The 21,642-nt window shown below is 35.4% G+C and overlaps 2 protein-coding genes across 2 annotated transcripts; both read left to right on the forward strand.

Annotated features, from left to right (window-relative positions):
* Window positions 1–6,662: 6,662 nt before the first annotated feature.
* Window positions 6,663–12,921, forward strand: LOC126965617 (mediator of RNA polymerase II transcription subunit 4). The gene is made up of 5 exons (XM_050809286.1): window positions 6,663–6,846; window positions 6,920–7,100; window positions 7,886–8,037; window positions 10,086–10,264; window positions 12,261–12,921. The coding sequence occupies exons 1-5, from the start codon at window positions 6,779–6,781 to the stop codon at window positions 12,434–12,436; spliced, it is 756 nt and encodes a 251-aa protein (XP_050665243.1). The 5' UTR covers window positions 6,663–6,778; the 3' UTR covers window positions 12,437–12,921.
* Window positions 12,922–13,886: 965 nt separating this feature from the next.
* On the forward strand, window positions 13,887–21,616 carry LOC126965619 (putative inner dynein arm light chain, axonemal). The gene is made up of 6 exons (XM_050809288.1): window positions 13,887–14,332; window positions 16,183–16,314; window positions 17,138–17,287; window positions 18,994–19,122; window positions 20,229–20,426; window positions 21,436–21,616. Exons 1-6 carry the CDS (start codon window positions 14,246–14,248, stop codon window positions 21,469–21,471), a joined length of 732 nt encoding a protein of 243 aa, XP_050665245.1. The 5' UTR covers window positions 13,887–14,245; the 3' UTR covers window positions 21,472–21,616.
* The last annotated feature ends 26 nt before the right edge of the window (window positions 21,617–21,642 follow it).

Genomic DNA, 21,642 nt, shown 5'->3' on the forward strand with positions numbered 1-21,642 from the left:
AACAACCAAAGGTTTTAGAAAAATAACTGAATGTAGAATAGCTATTGCAAAATGTGTTTATAGATGTGTTTTCAGTTATTAACTGATACTCAATTATTTATAGTAAATATTTTACAACTGATACTAGTGTACTGTGACAATTAACAGCATTGTTTTGGTTCGGAGTCTTTATAACTGTGCTTTTTTAGCTTTAACTAAAAACAGCTGTGCTTGGGGAGTTAAGTCTAGTGTCATCGTGTATGTTGTTACATATGTCATGATTGTAAATTAATACTATTTAAATCTTAGGCTTATAATGGTCATAACTTTTGATTGTGTTGATTTACAAGGTTTTCGCATGCCTTAAGCGGGAAGCGCAAAGGTATATTCTAGAAGGGCCTAAAAATAAAAAAATTCCAACGTTTTGTTGCATAAAATTGCAAGGATAATTGATTATTAAACTAACATAAAAAAATATTTCTAAGTAGAGCTTCAAGATATATAGCTTTAAGATTTATATTTTATAATAATAATAAAGTAATAACAAAATAAAAGTAATATTTATTATTATTCAATGGGTAATTTTTTTAAATTATATTATCGCGATCGATGCCATTTTGGATTTTCTTAACTTTTTCATTTAAATATTTTCTTTTGTCTTATTGAAGTTTGACGTAAAATATCAGAAAATTAGAAGTAAATTGATAAGGTTTCATATTGGTGTAGAAAAAAAAGTCTTTCTTTCAACTACCTACTTTCAAAACGTTTATATCTTCATGGCAATGACAAGCGTAATTATATTAGGTATCTGTATCGGTATATTTCTGTATTTCTTGAATATGACAGAAAAACCTTACAAAAGCCGTAGCGGTAATAAAGAATTTTCTTCAGGTACGAAAGCCAATGATGTCGGATGTTTTAAACTAACAATGCTTGCATATGTTATAACCTGCCATGTATTACTAAATTAGGATAAAAAATGGTACAAAAACATGAAAGAGCACAAGGATCACAATACTTTTCTAATTAAAACATAATATGAATGTGCATATAAAAATATAAATGAAAAGTGTCAATTTACTATATGATTGCTTTGCATCATGAAGTTGGCCAGCATATAATTATGATCCCGATTCTTTTAAATCGCTCAACCATATTATAGTACCAGATTATGGTATATGTTGGCGCGTTTTGTAAATTTTGGACAAGATTTTTGGGAAGGATAATTTTTATAAGAATGCATTACATTTCATATCATCGTAAAATATATTCTGCTACATAGTATTACCAAAACATTTTTTACAATATATTATAATTTATAACCGTAGGTCATGGTTATACCACGTAACGTAACATACAGCTCATTAATAAATACTCCGGAACACGTGAGGAGCGCATGCTCACCGCATGGCCAGCGTAACGCCCCTGTCCCCCTTCACTTATGAACACGCGCCTTTTGCGTGATAGCCTCTTTCTGTGTTTACTGTTTCGCAGTTTGCACATGCAGATTGTATGACGCCATGTTAGTTAATCAAGTTTCAAATTACAATGCGTACTGTTTTCATTTACGGCTAATTTTCCACTTACCGAAGTGTTTGTATATTTCAAATTTATTTATTTAGGGCTAAAAAGAGTCGGACTCATACATGAACTCGAAGGGTTTTGAACTATCGTACAAGACACGTAGGTACCTACCTACTTCTTCATTCCAAACTAATATTAGGTACAAAGACAACGTTTTTGAAGTTAAAACTTCTTGTGACCCGAGTATCACGCGTGCCGCTCTGCTATGTAACGGTCGTTCGTTAAAGTCGGCTCAAGTCGACTGTCAATCATTCATATTTCAGAGTATAATAATTTACTCGAGTAATCATTTACAAAGAATTATAATCTTACTTAAAGGGTTAACCTTTTGCGTACCGCCTAGCCATATGGCAAAAAAAAACCCATTTACTTTTTTGATTAGCGGCCATACGTAATTCACTTTCATCATTGATAATATTTGTAGTACCTACCTACACAATGATATTTAAAAGACACAAAGATTTGTATTGTACCTACACTGTACAAATTACAAATAATAACAATCTGCCTCTGCCCACTATTCTAGGGTAGAGCATTTTACCAGTGGGAAGCTCCGTCGCACAGGATGCCTGCTAGATTATGGGTAGGTGCCATGTAACGGCTCCTATTTCTGCGGTGAAGCAGTAATGTGTATTATGGTGTTTCGGTCTGAAAGGCGACAAAGCTAGTGAAATTACTTGGCAAATGACTTAGCATCTTAAGTCTCAAGGTGACGAGCGCCGAATTCTAGTGCCGCTCAGAATTTCTAGGTTTTGCAACAATCCTGAGCGGCGCTGCAGTGTCATTATTGGCAGGGCATATCAGTTACCATCAGCTGAACGGCCTGCTTGCGTGTCTAATAAAAAAACTTTTATAAAAAAAAATGTATTAGCCAGTAGAGTGTGAAGAGCGGTCGCCCTAGTTGCTCTAGGTAAGGTAGTAAGAAGCGCCAGCCGCCAATTCACAGAATATAGAGTATTTAGGCATTCATACAGAAGTCTCAGTAACTCAAACCTTTAAAGAAATATTTACTTTAGCTGCGAGGTAATAAGGTGCCTTTTAAATCGCATTTTGTTCGCAGCTGCGATGACATTGATATATTAGATGATTCACACTATGATCTATTCGACTACTCGTAGGTAGGTACTTCTTGACTCCTACTCAGGGTTGACACGCCCGGCAAAGAGAACTGGCGCCAGTTGCACGTTCAGATTTACCTGTTAATAAACCAAATTCCCCATTAGGTAAGTATCGTGTGTGTATATCGTTATTAGGTACTAAAGTAACGAATCTACCTCAAAAACAAAATGAATAGACGTTAAGTATTTGTCATTGAGTTCAAACAAAACAAAATGTTTAAGGAACATATCCATGTACATTTTCAATAAACTATCTATCCTTAGTTTAACTTACGGATACATTGCTGTCACCGTTTAACGACAAGATCTTATCTATCCATAGTTATGTCCAATTAAGAAAGTCTAAGTTTATGTGTCAATAGGATATTGAAATGTAAGTATAGATTTGTCTACGTCTAGTAAGTTAAACTAAGGTTAGATAGGTTATTGAAAACAGCCGTTAGTTATGTACTTCTGGCTATAATATCGATGAAAAATCTGATAAATTCAAAGCTACTTCAACGCTTACTTTTTTTTTATCTAAAATGTATCATGGCGGGTTTCCTGACCTTCTCAAATATAGTAAAATTACACCAATATTATAATCGGGAGACACTTCTGACCCGAATAACTAATAATTGTTCTGTTTCGGTGTTGCAGACCTTATTAAAATTTTTGAAAAAAATTGCCAAATGCTTACTCTCTTTAACACTTATAAGTTACTTCATATAAAACAATTTGGCTTTACTTGGGGACGCTCGACTACGGATGCAGGTGTTGAACTCATCAAGAATATTTTTAACGCCTGGGAAAAATCACAGAATGCACTTGGTGCTATCTTCCTTGATGTATGTAGTTTAAATATGTAGTATATATACTTCTTCTATTTAGTTCAGGTGCAGGCTTTCGCTGGTCAGGAAGCTATGTCACTATGGCATAAAATGAACTGCGCACGATCTTCTGATTTCATTGTTTAAAACAATAAAATTCAGAGGATCGACGTGAATGGCAGGAGATCTCCTGGGACTCCTATCGGTATGGGGGACCCACGAGGGTCTATTCTTGGACCGTTCCTCTTCCTAATTTACTTGAATGATATACTTAACATTGTAGAAAACACAAGGTAGTTTTCTTTTAGGGAACACTTCACTCAGGTTCAAAGTGAAAAGAAGCCAAGATTTATGTGAAGAATTTACTTCTTCACATACACAATGCTCTATCTGACTTCGCCAATAACCTATTGTTAAATATTCATAAGACTAAATATGTCAAAATTGTAGATGTAAATATTGTATTAAACGGAGAAGTAGTACAACCGGTGGAATCTGCTATATTTCTTGGCATTACTCTTGATTCCAAATTGTAATGGGGTCCCTATATTGAAGGATAGGAAAGCGAATAGACTTTGTTATGCGGTTAAAAAAAATTGACAGTTAACTGACATAGATACGGCGCCACAAGTTTATTATGTCCTATGTTATATTGCTATGGGGCAGTGCAGCCGATTTTCACACCATCTTTGCGCTGCAGAAGAGGACTATCTATAACCTAGGTCCTAAATAATAATAAATAGAAAAATTTAGAGAAATAAACATTTTGACTGTTGCATCTCATTATATTCTTGGTTATGTTCTACATGTACCTACTATATTAAGAAATTTGCTAAAAACTGCAACTATCACAATATTAACACGAGGAACAAACATAAACTTATAATGCCTACTACTCGGTTAAGTCGAGTTAGTAAGTCTTTTATTGGGTGATCTGCTTTTACAACAACAACAGAAACAGAAAATATAAAAAACAAATCTATTATTGTTATGAAACGTTTGTGTGGTAAAGGTAAAGGTTATTTAAAAAAAAAAGATTTTCAGACAGGGATGGAGCGAACCCTCAGTCGAGAGAATTGTAGCCCTCTATTTCGTTTCGTACGTACAAATGGCACCCTCGCATTTTATGGCAATTTTATGGATGTGCGAGGCTATAGTGGCCATAAAAAGACAATCTCTTAAAGACTAGGAGGTGCTGATTCTGACTAGTCTCTTACTAATATGGTTCTATTTAGTTTCCCTTAGGGTAGGCAGCCCTAAAAATTTAACGCCTTATGGATGTCAAAGTTCAAGATTAATCAATTACGAGAAGTAGCAGGAATCTTTTTGAATTTTTAATCACATAATATTGTATTTTTGCCTATCTTACGATATCATTTCTTACGGCCGTTGCCAGTTCCCAATACTTGAGATAAAAATCGTAACTATCGTTGACTTTTCTCTCCCAATAAACTTATCGACAGTAACTCACCTTATCCGTATACGCTGTCTGTCAATGGGACGACGCATAGCTTACCAGCAATAGAAGTTTGTATGGAAATTGCAATTCACGCGTCCCAATATAAGGCAATAAGAATTACTTATCGGGTATATTGGGACAGCTTCAGATTATTGACAGCTAATTACTGACTGTAGAAGGTAGTAATTTATCTCTATCTGTAGAAAGTATATTGGGAACGGCCGTTAGTCATAATCATAAAAACGTTATCTTCGGCAACATTACAGTAAATAAAAACCACTTGGTATTTATAGAAATAAATAAATAAATACCTTTTTTCCTTTTTAACCCACTTCAAAAAAAGGTTCTCAATTCGTCGGTATGTTTTTTTATGCTACCTCAAAACTTTCGACTATATATAGGTCAGAGTTTTTACATTTTTACTTTCGGCGCTTTTACTTATTATATTTTTATGAAACCACACAAATATGATTTTCCCACGCCGAGCGAAGCGGAACGGAGTCGCTATATGTGTTTTACTATAGTTAGAAGTTGTGTATTTATATGAATGACTGTTGCTATTTTCTTCGAAAACTCTAAACCAATTTTGACGCAGTTTTATAAATTATGTGGTGTTTTGTTTTATGACGGTAGACCACCTTGTAGCGCTACAGGCTGATAGGTCAGCTTTTGAGGAGATTTTTATGATTTAGCAGATCTTTTATAATTTAGGACCATCGTGGTAGAAGAATACCTGAAAAATTAAACAAGGCCCTTTGCGGTTGGTATAAAATCATATTTCAAGGAGCATAACCATGCATGTATGTAGGTATATCAAAGATGTTGTGCGAAAATTGAGTTTTTAGAAAAACCTAACATTCTTCCAAAGTCTTGGTTACTATTATTTAAAAAAATCTTATTATCTTGTTATACTAACGTATACAATTTTACCTATGTTTGTCATTAAACTCATCTTACCTATTTTTCTCATTAAAACACTACCTACTATTTTAACAAAAAAATTAAAAATATTTTGACACTCTTTACATTATAAAAACACAAAATTATTTACAATAAGAAAATACTCTGACTAAATTTTAAAATGACATTGACACATAATATTTTCGTGCTCCTAGCGTCTTCTATCTGAGATTGTTAAAATTATCTAATAAAACGTGTTTCATCGACTGTTGTGTAGAATCAGCAAATTAATGCAAGAAGCATCTTTTTGCGGGACTGTTGGGACTTGCCTCTTACAAGGACCCAAAAATCAATGTGTTAGGAAATTCGTTAAAATGGGGAAATATTTTAGTTTTATCGACAAATTTAGTGCAATTTACTTGGATTGGTCTATTGATTGCCTATAACTCTAAACTGAGACACGTTAGAAGCATGAACGATAGACATTTACATAATGTTACGTGCCACTGAATGGTATATTGGGCACAAGAACTTAAACTTCTTTAAAATAACTTTTATAATTTATAAATGATACGGCCGATTTCTTGCCTAGACATGTCGTGACAAAGCTTCATCTTATCGCGACAATTTGATGGTAGCTGAAGTTTTTCAAAAACAAAAGATATAAATTGAAGTCAATCTTTTGACATCCTTATAAGTTAATCATGGTTAATTCTCTTTGAGTCTAATGACATTGACTTAGGACATTGACGGACTTGAAAATAGTGTCAGATTGACATTTTGATGTCAAAAATTCTTATAGTTTTAAAATTGTACAACAAAACAACAAATCAAGTTTATGTACAAAATTTAAATTAAATTTTTCTAAATAGTTAATTAATCTGGCTTAAGTTCAAGATTAACATCAAATTTAATAACAAATCTATACTATGGCATCGCATTTAAGCACAAGGGATCGTTTATTAGCCCTAATCGATGATATAGAATTAATCGCAAAGTATTTATGTTCCTTTAAATATAAGTTAAAATGCATTTATAGACTTTCATTTATAAATTAAAATACTTTCCAGGGAAATGATTGAAGTGGCTATAGCTCCAAAGGCACAAAAATTATCAGCTCCGGATCATGCACAGTTGACTGAACTGTTACTTTCTAAAGATGCTGACTTGAAGAAAACGTTGGAACTGGCTGACGAGCAAGCAAAAATACAGCAGAAAATGAATGAACTTAAGGCTGAAGTAGATAATAAAGTAAGGGTCAATACTTATATGGGCACAAGCTATAAAATACTTTTAAGTGTAGATACATGTCTTTAATTAAAAACTCCAAAAATCTTGATATTATTCTAAATGTCAGAAACTTAGATCATTTATGATTCATGCGGAAACATCGAAAAAAATTGAGTTTAGAACTAACCTCTATTTTCAGCAATGCTCACACACTAACACAAAGTGTCATACAAATCGCGAGTATAAGACATTCCTGGCCTGTTATTATTGGTTGTCTAACAGCAAGAGACTATCTAGACACATAAATTATCTATGGTCAGAAAATGTACCATGGGAACTTTTCCATTTCAGTATTCTCTTCATCCTACCTATACTTACAAACTTTATTTTTTCACAAGACCCCACCATTAGGTTCATAACAAATAGTGTCACTCAGTGGAAACAATATAACTCAATAAAATCATAGTATGCCAGATTTACACCTCGTAATATCATAATTTGTAGGTAGTTCATATAATTCTCTTCTTCATCTATTTGAAGATTCATTACTCACATCTTGTTGAATCGTGGTTATGATTCGTAGGTATTTAGGTTGATTAAAAAAAATTGTAAATTAATTACACAATTGTTAATTATGTTCTTTTGTTATAGATCCTATTACACTACTCGTTAAAGGCTCATTTAAAATATATATGTGTGTTTATGGTATTATTTACATAAGCCTCTTGCCCTCTTATATATAAAAAAAAATTTACCCATCTTCAATATAAGCGTATAAGTATCTAAATAGTCACTAAAATTTTCAGGATCAAGATATTCATCATCTCCAAAGACAGTTGAAAGATGCTGAGCAAATCCTGGCCACATCTCTATACCAAGCAAGACAAAAATTAGCCTCAATAGTTAAATCAAGGAAACGACCTGTGCCATCTGAAGAACTCATTAAATTTGCACATAGGTAACTATTTACTGATTCTGTGTAATATATATCTAAATGATTAGAGAGCCTTGGATTCTATTATGATTCACTCCAAGCAATTGCAATGATATGAGTACAAAATGATATAAATTAGTTCTTAAATTAACACAATAACTTTGGATGTGTATGGTGGCAGTGCTTTCATTAATATCTATATTTTGACTTTGACTTGACTTTGAATTTATCAAAGGATCATGTTTGAGACAGTAATTCCCTTTATGCTACTTTTATTAAATCAATATATAATATAATATATTGTTCTTAAATAATTTTCTGTTACTAAATTAATTAATTCCATATGTTCTTAAAAGTAGAGCTTGTGAGAAGAACATATAAGAAACTCAACAGCCACTCTTTTCAATCAAATACTAAAAGTTAAAAATTATATAATAGCTGTAATATACATAATAAATTAGTTATAAGGTGCTGCATCCAATATATGAGTTGTGTTTAAATAATATAAACTATTTCATAAAAAGTATATAAGAATAAACTGTATAAATATAAATTATCATTTTATATTGGATGCATCAACCTTCAGAGCTTCAATTGTTTACTAAATCTATATATTAATATACGTTATGTGACACATTGTGTGTCCGCAATGGACTCCTAAACTAATGAACGGATTTTAATGGGGATTACTTCATGGAGTGCAGTTTAGTCCAACTTGAGAGATAGGATACTTTTTATTTCGATTTGGGACCCATAATTATTTTTATTTTCAATATTAATTGTTTTGTATGAACATATTTTCTATGAGATAGCTTAGTGACACACGGTTTGACAGTTCTGTTGTAAAACAATTTCATTATAACATTAAGGAGCATATGTTACGAAATAATTCTTCATGTTTTGAAATATTATTGTCAAATTCCTATAAAACAGTATTTTTTTTTATTATCTACAGAACAATGTCTGTCGGGGCAGCTAGTATTATATAAAATATTGTTTAAATTGTTTACAACATAACATAAACAAATAACTAGTAAGCTATTGTTTATAATAAGAATGGACATCTGAATCATGGTCGGCACCCTAACGGGTTACACATCACTGAACAAGCACCTATTTACAATTGGCATTACGGACAGTCCTAGGTGCAGGGGCTGTCTAACCAAAGATGAAACGGTCACTCATGTAATCCTGGAATGTGCTGGGGTGGCCAACCAACGGGCAAAAACCTTAGTAAATATAAGGTCGCTCCAGGAAGTCTGCGAACAACCCAGGAGTGTTCTGAACTTGTGGAAGGAGCTGGGCTGGTTGGAATGACTGGCCAAGACTGCAGGCAAAATGGACCCAACTAAGCGGTTTAACTGCGGAAACAGGAGCCCTTTACCAATACCAATACCAACATGGCAATTATTCCACAATATGACCCCATTCACGTTGTACTGCAACCACCACCTTAGACTTCCAAATATAATCTTCCAAATGATTATTACTATAAATGTACTCTAATAAGGCAAGGGCAATTAGCCTACATAGTATGAAACACATCAATAAAGAAATTGGAAGTCACAGCATTTTAATAAAATTTATTGAAGTAGGCATTACTTTGCGGAAATCCATAATTATACAAATGATTTAAGTTTTCTTTTGTGTTAATTCCGCCAATATTTGTTTTTAATCAATTCGACACGTGGTCTCAGACACTGTCTCGTGCCAGATTTTGGCGAGACAACACGTCCTGAGGATGTCTCGTGAAGAGGCGAAACACGTGTCGAATTGTTTAAAAACAAATATTGGCGGAATTAACACTAAAGAAAACTTGAATCATTTGTACAGCATTTTAATGTTAACTTTGTATGATTTATGTTATATTCATGTACAACCATAGAATAAGGGCATTTTATTGATTGTGTTTTTATTGTAGCTCAAAAGGTATGATCTCAACCAAATGAATAAAGAATTATTATGTAATTGACATGAATAACTCAGTCTGAACAAGCAGCACAGCTTTAATTGCATCAATTCAAATGAAGAAGTTGTACTCACTCATTCTAATAAGCAATCCTAATTTGCAGGATAAGTGCATCGAATGCTGTCAGTGCACCACTATCTTGGCAGCCCGGTGATCCTCGGAGACCGTACCCCACTGATCTTGAGATGAGACTGGGGATGCTAGGTCGCCTCAGTGATCTACCACTGAACGGGCACACACCATCTACTCTTAATGAACTACACAGAATTACTACGGGAGGAGGTACCTACTTATTACTCATTATCACACAATGGCCCACTATCAGCTGTAGCAATTAGTAAATGTTTCTTGTTGGCTTTTGTTTGACTTATAAGTTTTAATTTCAATACAATAATAATGTATTTGTTATAATAATGACAAGATAACTCTTATTTACACATTCATAATTTTGGGGTTTGTCCACATATCTACATATATTTCTTTTACAATAATACTGAAAAGTTTCGTTTAGATGAGATCATTGTGTTCAATAGAAATTTACTGAAAAATCCTAGTACTTCTCCAGATTGAAATGAAAATTAAGCTTGGGAATGAATTTTGACTAACTTAGAAATTAAAAGTTGAAAATTAACTATTTCCTAAGTGTAATTTTTTGAGCTAAATGAATAAATGATATTTATTTTTCCTTTAGAAAATTATAACGAAACTAGGAAGAAAGAAATTTCAGTATCAGTTATATTTTTTATGACAGCAAGGGACGAGACATTCTGCTGATGGTAATTGATAAGCCCTGCCCATTGCAATGCAGTGCCGCTCAGTATTCTTGAAAATCCTATATTTTATATATGAAGGCAACCATCGGCAACAGGTTGATGATGTAAAATAATATTATATTCCTTCCTTCCTACACCGGCCGTGCCAACATGTCCCGGGATAGCGTCGACGAGAACCGGAACAAACTTGTGTCTGAAATCGAGACTATGCTTTGCAAAGTCTCGGAATGGGGCCGACAAAATTTAGTCCAATTCAACCCCAAGAAGACACAAGTTTGTGCGTTCACCACTAAAAAGTCTCCCTTTGTCGTATCCCCTCGATTCGAGATCACTCCTCTAACTGCCACAGCCTGTATTGGTATACTTGGCGTCGATATATCGAGCGACGTTCAGTTCCGTGGTCACTTGGAAGAGAAGGTCAAACTGGCCTCTAAAAAGCTTGGTGTACTCAATAAGGCGAGACAGTACTTCACTAAAAGCCACCGCCTGCAACTTTATAAGGCGCAAATTCGGCCTCACATGGAGTACTGTTCTCACCTCTGGGCGGGTGCTCCCCAGTACCAGCTTCTTCCATTTGACCGCATACAACGAAGAGCGGCTCGAATCATCGACGATCAAGTCATCTCCGATCGCCTTGATTGTCTAGCATTGCGTAGAGATGTGGGTTCTCTCTGCATCTTCTACCGCATTTATCACGGGGAGTGCTCAGAGGAGCTGTTCGGGTTAATTCCAGCGGCCGAATTCCACCATCGGACATTACGTGCAAAGTACCATCCGCATCACGTAGACGTCTGGCATTCCACAACCGCGCGTTTTCTTCAAAATTTCTTGCCTCGCACAGCCACTTTGTGGAATTAACTGCCGGCAGCGTTCTTCCCGGACAGATACGACTTAGGGACCTTCAAGAAAAAAGCATACTCCCACCTTAAAGGCCGGCAACGCATTTCTTGACACACCTGTTGTTGCGGATGTCCATGGGCGGTTGCCTCACCTCTCCCCATCCCGTGAGCGTCTTGCCCGTTTGCCCCCTCTCATATAAAAAAAAAATTGCTTGTACTACTGAGTGTAACTTAAGATAATTATTAATTACTAGCTGACCTCACAGACGTTGTTCTGTATATAATAAATAAAATAATGTTTTTATATGAATTTGTCAATCATAACATCGAAAATTACTTCGTAAAATATGCACCCTGCTGTCGTAATGAAATTGTTTCACAGCAGAACTGTCAAACCGTGCGTCAATAAATTCTCTCATAGAAATTATGTATGGATACATCAAAGGAAAAACAAATTTGTTGTTTTTATTTAATTTAGCAGCATTTTCCTATTTATTCACCTTTTAAACCTTCTCTGGACTTCCACAAATAATTCAAGACCTAAATTTGCCAAATCGGTCCAGCCGTTCTCGAGTTTAAGCGAGACTAACGAACAGCAATTCATTTTTATATATAAAGATTATTTAGGCAATTATAGTAGTAAGTATTTAATAAAAACTGTTTCAGTCCCAGCATCCGCAACCAACCAGTTCACATGGCATCCCTCTGGAGAGCTACACATGTCCATGGGAGGTGGCAATTCTGTACAAATAGATGGACGCAGTAAGGATGCGCCAGCGCAAGAGGATGTTGAAGTCATGTCCACAGACTCCAGCTCTAGTTCAAGTAGTGATTCACAATAATCACCCTTCCTGACAAATTGTGTATATATTGCAACAAGTCCATGAAAATCCTTAGGCCCTTAGGTCTTATAAAGGACAAAGATCACAAAAGATGGACTTTCAAACTACAGGATGCTCATTCTCATTGATGGGGTTGATTTTTAAAACATTTTGTCAGATAAGCAGAAGGTCAGGTTTGCTTTCACGAAGTACTTTCACAAAGAAAATAATATTTCTATTGAGAATTATACTGTGTTTATCAAAACCTGTTGATTATTGTTTGTCGTCAGCTTTCCTGATTTCTTGGAAAATTTTGTCTAGATCTCAGAAGACTATTTTCATCTGCTGGAATCCTACTGAGACAATGAGTAGAACTGAAGAATTACAGTGTTATATAATCGTCCTGGTGTGTATCTGTCACCCAAATTCGGTCTTCAGTCGCCTTGTGATCAGCGCGTTTAATACAACGTGGAAATATAAGAATTATATTAAATAATAAAACAAAATTTATTTGTCCGTTATTTGTGCAAAATCTTGATTAATTACATACATTATATTACGTATTTTAAGTAATATTTACTGCAAGGAATGGGCACATGTTAAATTATACGTTTATTGGATTAGGCGTTACTTTGCGGTAATCCATACTTATCCAAATGTTTTGAGTTTTCTTTGTCTTTAAACAATTCGAGACGTGTTTCGCCTCTACACGAGGCATCCTCAGGACATGTTGACTCGCCAAAACGCTCGAACTATAGAGGGAAATATTAAAAATTTACTTCCAAAGTAGTGTCTTTAACGCAAACTGTAGGAAATACATGTGGAAAATTTTCAAGAAATGATCTGCCTTCAGTTCAGTTTGTGCGTCAATTTGTGAAGCGAGTTCGTGAAAATGGGTCGTAATTAGACAAAGCAACCCATAAGTCATCGGTATTTCAAATTTAAAACAGTCGTCAGAGGTGCAGAAAAGTATAAATTTTATCCCGAAGTTTACGAGATGCCAGGGGAGCGCGGTACGAAACTTACGCCGACAAATTAAACATTATAATATAAATTATTATAAAAAGGATGAGTCCCATCTCTAATTCATGTTCACCTAGAAACTGTCTCTCTTTCTATCGCGTGACTCTTACCTCTTTTGACGACGTAAGGGTCTTTACCTAAAACTGTACCTATACTGTAAATTAAATCTGTTCATTACTAATCTGGTATTCTGTTCATTACTATAAGTGACCGGTACTTAATTAGTAATTGCAGGTCATCTCATAAAAATTACTCAGGTTTTTCTGTATACTATTTTTATATTATGTATGTAAGGGTTATTTTAAATCAATGTTCTTTTATTATCAAACCTACATTAGTTGCAGATAGTTATATTTGCGATCGAATACCACGACATAGGCATAGTTCATTTTTCCTAGGTGACGAACAAACGTCGCGCGTGCGTCACTGCTCGCACGTGGGCATTTAAGTTTGACCTGGCAGTTGAATAAAGATATAATCGAAAAACAGATCGTAGTTAACCTTATGTCCACCGTTAGAGGTAATGTCATCACTAGCTTCCAACTTCCTCATTATAATGTTGCTAATTAGATTTCCTCCAGATTGAATAAGGTAATAAGCTCTTTGGCCTAGAGATCACTGACCTGTAGTCATAGATGTCACACAGTATATAAATGCACATGAGTAACAAATGTGGTGTAGGTAGGGTGGTAACAATGACGTCAGCCATTTCCATGGTAACCAAATATGTTTATCAACAGTCGGAAGTTTAAAAGTGCCAAATAAGCCGAGATAGTACAAGCCTTAACCTTACTATATCCCTAAAATATGGGTGAAAGAGCCACAGCGTCTGCCGAAGACACACTAGTACGTTACGACAATCCCGTACTTGTAACGAAACAACCGGAAAAAGTTGTAAGTATGGTTTACTTTTGTAATCTCTGATCAGTGTCATGGATTATTATTCCGGATTAGTCACTCGCCTCGGCTATAATTCTAAAAGCAACACCAGTCTTCTATCAGGCCCCACCTCCACGAGCGAGTTGTTCAAACAGCGATAATATCTCATCGCGGTTAACCTCCGAGTAGCGAGGGAGTATTTTTAGTTTTAATCCATTAAAAAGAGCGCAAAAAGTTAATGCTTGTAGAGTTTCTTGCGCCGTTTCTTTTCTCTCAGAGCGGCATTCGTTTCCGAAGCGGTAGTAGTATCTAGTACCTATATTAAAATGACATCAAAAGAATTCTAAAGGAATCAATATTGAGAAAATAAATGCTATAAAGGAGCAACTGAGCCATACTTTTGAGAAAAAGGTATCAAAACATTGGCACAGGTGTATCAAGATACCATTCTTGAGAAGGCACTGAAGCCCCTTAACAACATGACATAAACACCATGTTCAATAACCAAGAATGGTTCTTCCAGTAAGACTCGGCGCCGGGTCATAAAGCTCGGTCTACGCAGTCTTGGTTGTAAACGAACGTTTCGGACTACATCAGACGAGAAGACTTGCCATCGTGTAGTCCCGATCCTTATCCGCTGGATTATGATTTATGGTCAGTTTTAGAGAGTACGGCTTGCCATAAACATAAACGCCATGATAATTTGGAGTCCTTAAAACAATCTGTACGATTGGCAGTGAATAATTTTCCCATGGAAAGACTGCGTGCTTCTATTGATAACTGGCCTCAACGTATAAAGACTGTATTGCAGCCAATGGAGACCACTTCGAATAAGCTTTTTATATTTTAAATTGTTGTATATTTATGTATTAAACCAACACACTGTAAAAGTAATAAATGTTATTTGCGATAGAAAAAAAACATTTTCTTTGTTTCAGTATTTATGGCAAGACTAGGTATTAACAAACAATGAATTCGTTTCTCTTTATTATATTGTATTGTTTGACTGTCTTACAAGTTATTACGATTAAAAACCTTAAACTATTAGGTGTAGTTTGTTCATATAGACAATGACTTTCACAAGATTGGCTCCATAAAATATATATATGAAAGAATATGGTGGACCTGGGCGTACAATAGTGACGCTGGCTCAAAACTACCAAGTATAAAGGAGCGTGCGTGAAAGTCAATCAAACTTGAGAAGTAGCTACGGGCGCAATAAATTCATCGGTTTTTTTTAAATAAAATTTCCTTATATTAAATGGGTCGCTCCACTCCCAAGGCGTGGTATCATTAAGAAAGTAATTTATGTTTTATAGTAACCGATCGTGGCTAATATAGGTCTTACAAAATGCCTACATTTGCCTAATGCCTATTTTTATAACAGGATGCTTTGTTCAATACAAGGTTTCAGGAGGATTGAGGTGAAGGTGGGTTTGTTTCACGTGATAGGCTAATGGTAAGTGATACGCCCTGGCCAATTCAATGCAGTGCCGCTACAGCGTCGTTTAAGTCAAAACAAATAGTGCCTTGCCCACTGTGCTGGCATGCCTACTGAGATGGCATGCTATGCTCAGCATCCCACGGAGTGTGTGAGTTCCCATTTCTGCTCCCCCCACTTATTCCGACCAATATGGATTCTCTACATTACTACTACTCTTCATTTAGCCATAAATCGGTTCAGTAAGTAGCGAAGATGTGGAATTTGGTATAGTTTGGTACTATGATTATTATAATAGGTAATAAAAATCATTTTTCGGTAAAATTAAACATAGCTACTTCAGTTTGACTAAATTTTATATTCATAATTCAACCCAAAGAGTTCTAGAAGAATCCCAAGACATCGAATAATATATAATTTGCAGACATCACCACAAGCCGCGACAGCTATACAACCATGTGTTCCAACCGAGGCTAAAAGAGAAACAGAAGAAATACTAAACGCTATTCTGCCGCCGAAGGAATGGGAAGAAGATGGTCAAATATGGACACAAAAGGTTTTTGTCTTTAAATATTAACACGATATTAATTTTTTTCTACTGATTATTCATTAAGTGCAAAGTTCCAGTTGCTACGGGTGTTTATTTTAGTCTATCCCTACCATGGTGCATCGATAAAATGGTAAAAAGTAGGTGGACGACGGTATTCTTAGGTATAACTGTTGCTTCCAGGTTTCAGTGGGGACTGCACATTGATAAATTTGCAAAAACACTAAGTTCTGCGCCGTGTGCCTTCAAAATTTGGTCAACTTATTGATGCATAGGTATATACCCCAACGGTTAACTTGGCCCTAGAGTGGCACTGAGATAAGCTTAAAGAATGATAGATGGATAAATACCCCGATACATATATGAAAATGTTTTATATGTAAATAAAAAATCATTAGCTTCATCAAGAAAAGTGATGTTCACAAAAAATTTCAGAAATAAACACATTTGTATCAAACACGTCTTCAAGAAATTAGTAACACGTTCATGGGAAATTGTATCGGTTTTACGACAAACTTCCCAGTAACATCCAGGACCTATATAGTGGTATCGATTTTTGACTAGCAACGTTTAATACTCCTTTCCCACCAAATGAATTGATAGAGCGTACCGGGCTTGGAAAAAGGATATTAAAAGAATTTCTTCAAGATAACTCCTTGTGACAGATGTGGTCAACCACCATATTCAAATATGCACATGCACATGCACATGATGTCTATGCAATACCTCTTGATTCTATCTTCAATCTGTACTCATCATTCCATTCTTCATTAAACCGTCACATTTTTCAGAGGAACGTGGGTACTACTGAACCTTTTGTCTTATTGTGTAGATATCTTCAACGCCAGCAACCAGACTCGATGTCATCAATCTACAAGAGATGCTGGACACGCGCCTGCAACAGCGACAAGCGAGGGAGACCGGGATATGCCCTGTTAGGAGACAGTTGTATACGCAATGTTTCGATGAACTAATACGACAGGTATATACTTACTACCATAGAATAATAAATATAGAATAATAAATAAATAATAACGCTCAGAACGATAGTTTCATTCATCGTTTCTGTCAATATAGAAGTAACATTATAATAATAATGTGTGCGTGAGCGTCACGTACTTCCATTCGCCAACACAGCCAAATAATGTTGCAAGTGAATTGACATTTTCCCAAATCAGTAAATTGTAAGAAATACTAGATTATAGGAAGAAAGGAGAAATAAAATGGCGCCGTTCCCAGCTATATCCGAGGTTTATGGGTGCAGAGATCAAATTTGGGGTAATATCTTGGATTTCAAAAATGATCCCAACTTCGTTCTCTGCACCCTCGAGAACCTCGGATACGATATCCATATTGTTGAAACCAGAATTTTGCGCGCAGCCATGTTGGGTAAAAAAAAACAAAATGGCGCGTAACCGAAAATCGTGACGATTTTCTATAAAAATTATCTTATATGTCGATAAAGAAGTTGAGCACCTCCTCCTTTTTTGAAGTTGGTGAAGTGGCCGTTAACGTCCTCACGAGCTCAACTTTTTCGGAACATTTGGTAAACTCAGTAATTTAAACGAAATATTTATAGTGACTATTCAAAGCGCATAGCTTTGGCCTAATTGAATTAAGATTATTTGACTTTGACTTTTAATACTTATAACATCATCATGGTGTCGTACATTATAGCCTCCTATCAATATCTACCAATAAAAACAAAAAACTATCCCAGAAGAGGAACTCGGGGCATATAGTATATTCATAGCTGGCAACATATTTTTGGCGTCTGTTTTGTTTACAAAATATTTTGCTGTTTTGAAGAATGTATTAGCTTAAATTAAAAGTTGTGAAATAGTATTTAAGCGTGAAATGTGATTGTCTTATCATGATTTTTATTATAAGACGCTTTGACGCTTGCACCCTTTCACTGCATAGTAAGCCATTTTTCAATTAAATTTCATGCACTGATTGTCCTTGAAGTTGACAGAATGACACTGACGCGGCGGGAAACTTATGTGGTCATAAACGACCACATTGAAACTGCTTCATTTCGCTTTGGCCTACTCACGTTCTAAGCGTCATTTTTCTAAGCTTACTATTGTAAAAATAATTGATTAGGCCAAAAATAGATTAAAAATATCTTCTTTTAGTTGTACCTGAATAATTTACCTAAATATTTAAGAATCTTATTAACATTTGTAGGATGTAGATGCGTCAATTCACATCAAAATAAAATATAGGTCAAAAATCTCCAAATGTTAATGTTATCTAAACTGCAACATATCGCGTCGAGCAATTTGTGGCAAACAACGCACTCTGCGTGTTAAGCCGCTGCATTGCCTCGTTTTTTTGTAATCGCAACACGTGTGTAAACGACGTACCACAACGTTGGCAGACAACTGTTGTGTTTCAGCACCCAATGTGTAAAATAAATTAAAATAGAAAATCATTTAAATACGTAGGTATATGAATTTCATAATTATAAATATATGTGTCGATAAACTCATTGCCACTCTTATAATTCAATACAATTGGGATTTTATTACAAGTTTATGAATACATACTACCTACATGCTAAAATACCTTTTCCTCTACCTATTATTTCAATTTCAATAATTTGCAATTGTCCAACAATCAAAACAGACTATTTTTAATTTAACATAGCTAGATTGATAAAGTTATTTATTGTTTGTTTTTCAGGTGACAATAAATTGCGGTGAACGAGGCTTGCTGTTACTGCGAGTGCGAGACGAAGCCCGCATCACTATGGAAGCTTACCAGACTCTTTACTGCAGCTCTATCGCCTTTGGAATGAGGAAAGCGCTGCAGGTTTATATTGACACCACATTTGTAACTGTGTGCAATATACATAATGGTGGTCACTACTGTACCAACCACAGTATCAGTAAGATCTGATGATTGTTGTATTCCCTCAATTTGAGCTAACTAACCTAACCACCGCCTGCATCAGCGACAATTTATCAAGTGACTCTTATTTTGGCCATAGTTTTATATTTCCGATCGACTTTTTTTTCATATCTTGTACCGTATATATGACGGGGGTGCTCACAGCAGTTGCTCAAGGTACCAGTAGATGAATTTCACCACCGGACTTAACGCCTAAATGAAAAATTTCACCATCATGTCGATGTCTGGCAGTCCACAACTTAGAGAATTATTTGACGGCTGCAATATTTATGAACTGATAAGTCTACTTTTTCCGAACATATGGAAGATTCAGTTATTTAAAAGAAATATTTATAGTGACGATTCAAAGGCGTTTAATCCGATTTTTTTTTTTATTGGACATTGACAGCATACTGTCACTGCAAAGGCCGGAAACGCATTTCTTGACCTCTCGTATTGCAGTCATCCATATTTAACGGCAGCGGGGGTTAGTTATTTTACAGTGAGCCACTTGCTTGGTCAGTCCCTCCTAACATAAGTCCTTGTTCACGTAAAAAACGCGCGGGTGTGCTAAAGTAAATATATTATAAAATGTTCGCGTGAGTGTGACGTTTGAGATTTGAAAAGATGGAAAATTAAGATTATATATGAAAACGTGCTATCGTTTTTAACGACGAATTCAAACTGCTTAAACTAACCTGACGTCGCGAGTGACATATACAACATAATAGGTTTGTTATAACCGCAATGCAGTCGCTAGCTTGTGCGTTACCTTCGCCGCAACTGCGTTTTGTACGTGAACACTTGCATATTATGCTGTCTGTTTAAAACCGCACCCGCCAGTAATAGTGAATAACTAATAAAACGCATTACAAAACTAGCAATATTGATAGCGTGTTGCGATACCACTTCGACCCAATGAATAAAAAACATATATCAATGAAATATCAAAAAAATGATCAAACAATATCCAACTTGGTTTGACTTTAGATGTGGTCTTTGTATAACGTGGTATTTTAAATATGTAGTCGGAACAAGGCAAATCCGACCTCATGGAGCAAGTCGCGAAGCTGGAGGCGGAACGATCAGCCTTGGAGAAGCAATGTGCGGAGCTGAAGCAGAAGACGGAGCAGCTCGAGCGACGGGCGGCGGAGCTCCGCGCGGCCGAGGAGAAGAGGCACCAGGAGGAGTTGCTGGCTCTGAAGAAGACTAACGCACAGCTGAAGGTAATATGGAATTACGAAATGAAAGTTAAACTCGTGTATTAATTGTATCTTCATGAAAAGATACCATCGGGATATATTGGCGATAGATTATATAGATTACCAGTGGGCTCCTATGCACCGGATGCCTGCTCGATTATGAGTACCACAACGGTGCCTATTTCTGCCGTAAAGAAGTAATGTGTAAGCATTACTGTGTTTTGGTCTAAAGGGCGCCGTAGCTAGTGAAATTACTGTTGAGACTTGATATCTTATGTGTTAAGGTGACGAGCGCAGTTGTAGTGCTGCTCAGAATTTTTGGGTTTTTCAATAATCCTGAGCGGCACTGCATTGTAATGGGCAGGGCGGATCAATTACCATCAGCTGAACGTCCTGCTCATCTCGTTCCTTATTTTTATTTTTTTTAAAAGACAGTTAAGCTTTGTAACGCAGTGGTAATCTTTACTTAAGCTTGGTCAACAGTCTTCATTTGAAAATACGACTTCACAGCCTTACGGTCTTCGTGTTCTTCTCCACTTTTGTGAGTGGTTTTATGAATGTTTGTTAATGATGATTCGTTGTTACGGCCGGGCCATGGCGTCAGCAGACTTCGTAAATTATGTACATTATATTTTAATTTTAAATTCCTTTACTCAATAGATATTTTTTGCTTATAGTATATAAGCAAGACTGTTCAGTTTTACAATGAAAATTACTTAAGGCTTTCTCAAAGATTTCATTAAAACGAAACGTAAGGCTTTAAGCGTCTTGAACATGGCCAGGGCCGGCCACACCCCTCATTATTTGGAACTTAAATAGTAAAGCAACGATCATCGATCAGTAAAACATTGCTAAGAAAGTTAAAAGACATCTTAAAGCTTTAGTATTGATACAGGTATGATGAAAACACTACAAAACAGAAAGTGTTCGTAATGAAACTGTTTCATTTTCATTTTATTTTCTAATGAAAGGCTGGAGCCTTACTTAAATACTCTCTTTGTGGACATCATTTGTACTATCATTTTTTTTTCAGGCACAACTTGAAGGTATCATCGCTCCGAAGAAATAGTTTTAATTATTCGATGATGAATAAGAAACCTTTTATAAAGTAGGTATATATAATACTTATACGTAACATTAACTCAGTTGAATTATGTTTCAATTATCTCGTTTGTTAATATATTTTGTTCTTTGTTGTGTTATATGTTAGTAAAAGGTCCTTTTTAAAAATCTTGCATTA

The sequence above is a fragment of the Leptidea sinapis genome, chromosome 8 (genome assembly GCF_905404315.1).
Source record: "Leptidea sinapis chromosome 8, ilLepSina1.1, whole genome shotgun sequence".
NCBI classification, from domain to species: domain Eukaryota; kingdom Metazoa; phylum Arthropoda; class Insecta; order Lepidoptera; family Pieridae; genus Leptidea; species Leptidea sinapis.

Bases quoted from the DNA above. Each gene is read 5' to 3' on its own strand.
- LOC126965617 (XM_050809286.1), top strand. From the start codon at position 6,779: ATGGCATCGCATTTAAGCACAAGGGATCGTTTATTAGCCCTAATCGAT. The intron at 6,847-6,919 runs GTATTTATGTTC...AATACTTTCCAG, and splicing joins GATATAGAATTAATCGCAAA to GGAAATGATTGAAGTGGCTA. The intron at 7,101-7,885 runs GTAAGGGTCAAT...TAAAATTTTCAG, and splicing joins AGGCTGAAGTAGATAATAAA to GATCAAGATATTCATCATCT.
- LOC126965619 (XM_050809288.1), top strand. From the start codon at position 14,246: ATGGGTGAAAGAGCCACAGCGTCTGCCGAAGACACACTAGTACGTTAC. The intron at 14,333-16,182 runs GTAAGTATGGTT...TATAATTTGCAG, and splicing joins CGAAACAACCGGAAAAAGTT to ACATCACCACAAGCCGCGAC. The intron at 17,288-18,993 runs GTATATACTTAC...TTTGTTTTTCAG, and splicing joins TCGATGAACTAATACGACAG to GTGACAATAAATTGCGGTGA.